At 38.3% G+C, this 7733-nt stretch overlaps 2 protein-coding genes across 2 annotated transcripts; one reads left to right on the top strand and one right to left on the bottom strand.

The window, feature by feature from the left end:
• Nucleotides 1-2889: 2889 nt before the first annotated feature.
• On the top strand, nt 2890-4123 carry dph3 (diphthamide biosynthesis 3). Its single transcript, XM_008396492.3, has 3 exons — nt 2890-3149; nt 3562-3636; nt 3813-4123. The coding sequence occupies exons 1-3, from the start codon at nt 3042-3044 to the stop codon at nt 3879-3881; spliced, it is 252 nt and encodes an 83-aa protein (XP_008394714.1). The 5' UTR covers nt 2890-3041; the 3' UTR covers nt 3882-4123.
• A 1031-nt stretch (nt 4124-5154) lies between these two features.
• pomca (proopiomelanocortin a) lies at nt 5155-7078 on the bottom strand. The gene is made up of 3 exons (XM_017308427.2): nt 6952-7078; nt 6562-6682; nt 5155-5742 (listed from the first exon to the last, which is right to left on the bottom strand). The coding sequence occupies exons 2-3, from the start codon at nt 6676-6678 to the stop codon at nt 5311-5313; spliced, it is 549 nt and encodes a 182-aa protein (XP_017163916.1). The 5' UTR covers nt 6679-6682; nt 6952-7078; the 3' UTR covers nt 5155-5310.
• Nucleotides 7079-7733: the final 655 nt, after the last annotated feature.

Below are 7733 nucleotides of genomic sequence, written 5' to 3'. Positions count from 1 at the left end.
GAGAGGCAAAAGGTCAAAGGTAACAAGGTGACCAGAGGGCTTATTATGTTGTACAAAAAAAAAAAGAAGAATTTTAGTATATGTTATGTACTAACATGTACTAAATGTTAGTACATAACATTGATGTGAGGGCTCCACAGACAACATTTCACAAGTAAGATTGACATATTATTGTGTATATATTGTGATTAGAATATTACTTTATTGTATTTATGTCCACCGGCGAGATAAAAGCTAATATTAGCTACAGTGCTTGGTATAATACGGGTTCAGCCCCACTATGAAGGCTAACTGAGATTCCGTAAATCTAAAAAAATTAATTATTCTCTAACATTGACTTAGATTATCTGACACAAGAGCCTATATTAGACATGAAACAATGTAACACATATTATAAAACTTATATTATGTGTTATAACATTCACCAGAAAAGTTTACACAGGTGGTAAAGACTATTACTTATATGTAATTCTTTCACTAGTAAGATACATCCCAAATCTTCCGTTTTTGTTTTAAAAGTTTCATAAAGACACAATGTGAGGAAGAAGAGGGAGACATCTATAGAGAGAGACAGATTCACTGCAGCACGGATGAATCTCACATCGAATTTTGGACTCAATCTCAGCTGCTGAATCTCTGAAGCTAGAACTCATCGGCTGAAAAACACACACACACACACACACACACACACACACACACACACATATATATATATATATATATATATATATATATATATATATATATATAGATAGATAGATAGATAGATAGATAGATAGATAGATAGATAGATAGATAGATAGATAGATATAGCTGATACATCATTGTGCCTGCTAAACACATAACGCTGAGTGGAAGTGGAGTACCGCTCCAAAATGGCCGCCCTAAATCTCGTCAGCGACAATAGGCGAGAGCGGTCCATGAGGCGTCTATCCTTATATTATGTCTATGATTCTTTAGTTACCACCGCCTTCGAGAAGGACCTCGGTGCAGCAAACAGAAAGGGGCGGGGACGGACCACTGTCAGCCTCTTACCTTATTTGGAAATGGGATCATTGCACTCCGGAAGTGAAGTGAGCGCTATTTCCTATATTATCCGCGGTCTCCCGTTTTAATTTTCTTTTTAAATCTGCGATTTAGCTTTATCTTTAGGAAGGAGTTTCTCTCTCAGCATGTATTTGAACTTCTCTCTTTTATTTACTTCAGCGCAGCTCACAGTTTTTAACAATTTCTAAATCTGCTCCTTTTTCGCATCTATTCGGGCCTGCTACTGCCCGAATGGTGTGGCGGTGGTAGCACAACTAATATAAATACATTACTAAGTCAGAATACCAAAGTCTTTATTATTTATTATCAATTCTGGCATTACTGGAACCGCAAAAGATAAAGTTAATCACAAAACACCATACCTTTTAATTTTCTTAAGGAAGTAGAGCTAATTAAATGACATAAACAAGATCTGAAAGTGATTCCAGTTTCACTCGATGGCCAACCTGTTGAAACTATGGCAAATTTTAAATACCTTGGATCATTCCTGGACAGTCAGCTCAATTTTGCTGAAAACACTGACTACGTTTTTAAGAAACGTCACTCTATCTTTTAAGAAGACCCAGTGATCTTGGGGTTACCTAACAAGTGCAACTCGTGCAAAACCTCTGGTTAGCTAGAGGTAACATTAGCCAACATTACCTCTAGTTAAGTAATGTTAACATTTTAACAATGAGTTAAAATGTTAAAACTTAAAAATTTAAGTTAAGTTTTAAGTCATCTCAAGTTTTAACTGTTGATTTCTTTAGCTTTTCATCTCCTCGGCTGGTTTGGTCACATGTGTTGCTGACTAACAGACAATCTTTTAAGAATACTTGGAATAACAGAAAAATAGTAGTGAAACCAAAAACAACTCTGTCTAAACTGCTTAGAGCATCCATCCTCTTTATTTATCAGTTTAAGCTCATGAAGGTGTTACTGTGTTCGTCTGGTAAATATAGAACATCTATTAGACGTCATTCACTGACAGTGCAATAATAATTCTTAGCCAAATTAAATGATAACATTTACCTGTAGCATGCTAAGTGTTTACTTTATGCATAAATTGCTGATATAATGATTCTATTAATTAGTTTTATTTTATTGTTTTAGAGTCAAAGAAAACTTTTTACCTTGGAAGACTAAATAGTTTAATCATATTTTTTCCTATATAGGACTCTACCAACAAAACAAAAATGTGGATTATTGCTTGTTTAACAATCCTGGTTATTCGTCTGTGAACCTAATTAATTTGTTCGTTATTGACTTTTGCTCAATTAAATTTCTTATGTATACATTGTATATGGTATTTTTTATTGTTGTTGTGTTTCATGTCTTATTTATTTTCTTCCTCCTGCAATTGATGGAGGCATGTATAAATAATATCTATATATCTATGTTGTTTAGGTCACCTAATTAGCTCTACATCCTGAAGAAAAATATGGTATTTTAGAAGATAATTAAACTTTCACGTTGCCAGTAATGGCGAAATTAATAGTAAATAATAAAGATTTTGTGGTATTCTCGTTTAGTGACATAATTATATTAGTTGTGTTACCACCCCCACGCCACTAGAGACAGTAGCATGCCCGAAAAGATGCGACTAAGAAGCAGATTTAGAAGTACACCGAAAGCTACGGAATTTGTTAAAAGCTGTGAGCTGCGCTGAAGTAAATAAAAAAGAGAAGTTGAAATACATGCTGAGAGAGAAACTCCTTCCTACAGATGAAGCTACATCACAGACTTCAAAAGAAATTTTAAACGGGAGAACGCCGATAAGATAGGAAACAGCGCCCCCTTCACTTGCGGAGTGCAATGATCCCATTTCCAAATAAGGTAAGAGACTGACAGTGGTCCGTCCCGCCCCTTTCTGTTTGCTGCAGCGAGGTGTACCTTGCCGCCTTCGTCACGGCGTGAGACAGAAACGCCATCACTCTGCGCCGCAGCCCGGCTGGAGTCAGCGTGGTGCTGTAAATAAATCCGTCAGAAGCGGCTGATGGTGTCTCCGGTGAAATATGTCGGTGTTTCATGATGAGGTGGAGATTGAGGACTTTGAGTTTGACGAGGAGACGGAGGCCTACTACTTCCCTTGTCCTTGTGGAGACCGCTTCTGTATAACCAAGGTGAGCGGAGCCTCAGCGCCTGTACCCAAACTCCTTATATAATCTGTTGATTTTAACATTAACTGACCTGTAGGACGCACACACACTGACCTGCTCACAGAAATATGTCATATTATTGTTAATTAAAGTGTTCGGCTTGATTCGGCTTCAGCTAATGAAACATTTCTTCACTTATTTAGAAGTTATTTTTGCTTTGTAAGTTATTTTTCTTATAAAACCTTTTTCGCCGAATTTTAAATGAATCCTCTTATTTCACTTCATTTTCCACGTTAATTATTTCTGATCTTTACATCCCATTAAACTCAAATCCTCCTCTATGGATCATGCTGGATACATCTATGTTGTGGCATTTATTGTAATATGTTGACCTTTGACCTGCTGGTTGATGTTGAGTCCCTGTTTGTTTTTAAAGGAGGACCTGGAGAACGGGGAGGAGGTGGCCACATGTCCTAGCTGCTCGCTCATCGTTAAAGTCATCTATGATAAGGTAGCTGACTGGAACAAACTCGACCTTTGACCTTTCCAGGGGAAGGTTATGACAACTCCGGGTTCAGATACTCTGAGCTGATGTCGGCGGTGAAATCTGGAGCAGATAACTGAACCAAGACTTCCTGAGTTTGTTGAACTTCGTTTCTGTTCTGAAACGTTTTTTTTGTTCTTCAGGAACTTTTCATGTCTGGAGAAACCGTTGAAGCTCCATCAGAACCTAAACTGCAGCGAGTTCAGACCTGAACCAGAACCTGGACTCGACTCAAACCAGTGGACACACTCCAAGTGGAAACCTCACCCTCCATGTCTGCTGGTGGTGCGTTCATGTTCCACGGGAAACACCAGACCTCTGAGAAGATGAAGAGTTTCTCCAGGATTCCTGAACCAGTTTGTTCAGACCAGAACTGTGTCATGTTGACACCAAGTGCTGCATTAGACAGCAGACAGATATAATACTTTATTTTTTAATAAATCTAGTTAATGTGTTTCTGCTCCACTGGGGTCGATATTTACACTTTCTAAACTTTTTGGGAGGTTTTCAGCTCTTCCAGCTTCAGTTCAGACTTTCTTGAACTTTGTAGATAAAATTTCTTCACATTTAAAAGCAAATCGTGTCAAATTTACAGCAACAGGATCACTTATAGTAGTGAGGATTTATCGGTCCCAGTTTGAAAATGAAATGAGAAAAAAACTGGAAACAGAAACAACATAAAAAACTCAAAAGTACAAAAACCAACAGCCCATAAGAGCATCACGTAGACCCAGAATCTACCTTTCTGGTTACAGAATGTCTCCCTTTTGTGGCGGAATCTTGAACTGCAGCATGAATTTATCAGGACAGTGACATTCCTGCAACAACTTCAGCATCAAAATATATCGAAGGAGGAAGTGAGAGTGTATGAAAGGGACTAAATTATAATAAAAAAGTCATTTTTAATGATTAAGTGGCTTCAATTTGCAGCTGAACTGAATTTAAGGAATAAAAGTCATTTATCTAGTTTCTGATCATAATATTCAGATCTTTGTTTTGTTTTAAAGTTCTGGTTCTCCAGACTATCTCCTCTACAGAACCTCTTACATTTCCTCTAGGTTTGAACAAATTTTTTTACGTGAAAACCTTAAAGGTGATTTATTATTCAGAATCCACATTTTGCATCTTCTTTGTGTTTAAAGTGACGGAGCTTTAAAACATCCTGAAACTCTCGTTTCTGTCAGGATGATTTTAACTTTCAAACATTGAAATATCCTGACAGGTTTCGTCTCGTCTCCAGGTGGAAACATGAATATTTAGAGGAAACGCCGATAAAACCAGACGAACAGGAAACAGTTCAGCACTGAACAGTTCAGAACTGAACAGTTCCTTTGGTTCATTTTTGGTTCAAATGGAGTTAAAACACAGTAAATGTTTGTGTTTGTTCCCAGATCAGATTATTTAGTTTTAAAGTTGAATTTAATGGCCTTACTTTGAATAGGCCACTGACCTGTTTTTAAAGAAACAGAACAAAAGACAAACACGTTTTTCCTTTTGCTTGCAAATAACTCATATAATAAATACAGTTATTTACATGGAGCCATAAATATGAAATCCCTCGCAGCGTCTCATTGGCTGAACCCTTGTCGTGTCGGAGCGTCTCATTGGCTGAACCCCTGGCGTGTCGCAGCGTCTCATTGGCTACATCTGCTCCTCCTTGTTGATGATGTTCTTCAGCAGCGTGACCAGCGGTTTCTGCCTCCCTTCCTCCCAGCTCTTCATAAATCCTCCATAGCGTTTCCCCGCTGGCGGCCCACTCCAGCGGAAGTGCTTCATCTTGTAGGAGCCGTCCTTCTTCTCCTGCAGCAGCTGCTCCTCCTCCTCCTCTTCGTCGCTGCGCCTCCTCATCTCGGCGGGGAACGCCTCGGCCGACTCCTCCTGCACGCCGTTGGACGTGTAGACCTTGATGGGGCGGCGTTTGCGGCCGACCGGCTTCCCCCAACGGAAATGCTCCATGGAGTAGGAGCGCTTGGCCTGCGGGGCGGCGGGGTCGGGGGGCGGCGACAGGTGGGCGTCACCTGGGACCAGGGGCGTCTCGGCCGTCAGGTCAGAGCGGCAGGCGTGGAGACAGTCCTACCAACCCCACAGGGTCAGATTTACTGACTTTATCCAACTAAGCCTTAATGCTGATCTAAAGTTATATTACAGTAACTGCAAAATAAAATTAAACTTTTAATAATAAACATTAACTGGACCACATCTGAAATATTGAGTTTAGTCAATACCAATCAATAATAATGCGGCAACTGCACAGCATTCTGGGGGATGTAGGCAGAGGAAGCAAAAAACATTAAAGTAAAATTTAAAAAGATTTTTTACCAAATAATTTTAAAAGATTCATAAAATAATAAAACAGATTAATAAAAAAAGATGAAACTTGGAGGGAACCGGGAAACGATGGAATGATGATCTTCAGTTAAACTTTATGGAACTACATTATTCTCAACAATCTAGATTAGTTATCAACAAAACTCATTTTTCAATGAATTTTTTTATTCTGTTTTTTCAGAAAAAATTCACATAAAATCAAAAATAAATCACTTTTTTCCACACTAATGCATCATTTTGAGTTTATGGTGATGCTACCTCCCACCTGCAGGTGGCAGTATTTATTTTACTCCTCTGCTGTCTCATTTACTGTTATAAATTAGCACAAATAACACAAAATTCACTGCAAATATTTATAATTTATTTCCACAAAACCTGTAATTTAAATCTCTAATAAAAAATCCTGGAGGAACAGATCAGATTATTTTATTTTAACTTTGATTTATTGAAAACAAATAAATATTGATTAATATTTAACAGTTTAAAGTGATTCTGGTGTGAGTTTAGCTTAAATAATGTTGTAAATATGTTCCTGGATGGTTTAATATTAATGGATCATTTTACCATCACGCTGCTCTCGCTGTTCAGATCCTGGCAGCTCAGACTCTCCCAGCATTGGCTGGCTGCTCCTCTGGCTCCGCCCACAACCAGCACGGCCACCAATAGCCACGCAAGACTCATGATCCTGTCCACCAATCAGAAATCAGAACATTTCACCTCATTTTTATCAACTTTTTGTACAAAATCAGATGAATATTAAACAGAAATAAAATACTGAACATTTTTATGACTATAGTTAATAATTAAACTGCTATCATGAATTAAAATAAAACATTTTAAGTGAGATTTTAAAAAAGAAATTATTTTAAGGTTTTAGCTAAAAACTTACTTTTCTGTTTTATTGAATCAAAACATTTTCATTTCTGGTGAACACAGTGAAAAATTAAAACTCACTGCAGATTGATGTTTCTTCTGCTGCTTCTTATTGCTGGTGGATTCTGGGAGGTGAAGACTTCTTCTTGGTAGCTTCTGTCCTCTGTAGCTCAGAGCGGCTCGTTTATATCCTGCCTGTCAAGGACACACACACACACACACACGTAGCGTAGCGTCATTCATGGTGGTCAAACACACACACTACCAATCAATGGAGCATCTTCCTCCCTCCTCTTCCTCCCATCACAAAAACATTTTTTTCTTCCCAGTTTTTATTTCTTTATTCTTAAATGTCTGATGATGTTTTTTCCATTTTCAGGGCTTAATAATAATCTAAGCATGTCATGTGCGTCCTGTGTGAAAGGCCACAGGCCGGTTTGTCGGATTAGCGCAAAGGTGTGATGCGGTAACCGCGGCAGGCTGGGATTCAAACCAGCAGCTGCTGCTTTTGTTCTTCCTCAGTGGCGCTAATCACCGATTAGCTGATTTTCCAGGAAGTTCAGCTGCTCTTCACTCAGCAGGTTTTCCATCACAGACTTTAAGAAGAACACCAGGACTCTCATCGTAACATTCACAGTTCATCAGTCAAGGAAACGCTCTGCTAATTCGCTAACTATTAGCTTAGCACTGCAGCGTTTTACTGACCTGGAAATATTTAGCTTCCTGTAATGACTTGACTGGTTTGTAAACTTTCTCGATGAATAAAAGTTTCAACAACAGATTTATCAGTTATTAAAATAATCACCAAATAATTTAGTAATCGATTAATCGTTACCTGGACTCTACAGATTCTGAAAAATAAT

Source organism: Poecilia reticulata, chromosome 2 (assembly GCF_904066995.2).
Source record: "Poecilia reticulata chromosome 2, P_reticulata-male-v2, whole genome shotgun sequence".
Taxonomy (NCBI): domain Eukaryota; kingdom Metazoa; phylum Chordata; class Actinopteri; order Cyprinodontiformes; family Poeciliidae; genus Poecilia; species Poecilia reticulata.
Note: the sequence above shows the minus strand (reverse complement) of the source record. Positions and strands in the feature narration are given on the sequence as shown.

What these genes read in the sequence shown, in the direction of transcription:
- pomca (XM_017308427.2), bottom strand. Translation starts at nt 6,678, where the DNA reads ATGAGTCTTGCGTGGCTATTGGTGGCCGTGCTGGTTGTGGGCGGAGCC. An exon ending in ACAGCGAGAGCAGCGTGATG is followed by an intron (nt 5,743 to 6,561) that starts GTAAAATGATCC and finishes TGGGGTTGGTAG; the next exon opens with GACTGTCTCCACGCCTGCCG.
- dph3 (XM_008396492.3), top strand. Translation starts at nt 3,042, where the DNA reads ATGTCGGTGTTTCATGATGAGGTGGAGATTGAGGACTTTGAGTTTGAC. An exon ending in ACCGCTTCTGTATAACCAAG is followed by an intron (nt 3,150 to 3,561) that starts GTGAGCGGAGCC and finishes TTGTTTTTAAAG; the next exon opens with GAGGACCTGGAGAACGGGGA. An exon ending in TTAAAGTCATCTATGATAAG is followed by an intron (nt 3,637 to 3,812) that starts GTAGCTGACTGG and finishes TTTGTTCTTCAG; the next exon opens with GAACTTTTCATGTCTGGAGA.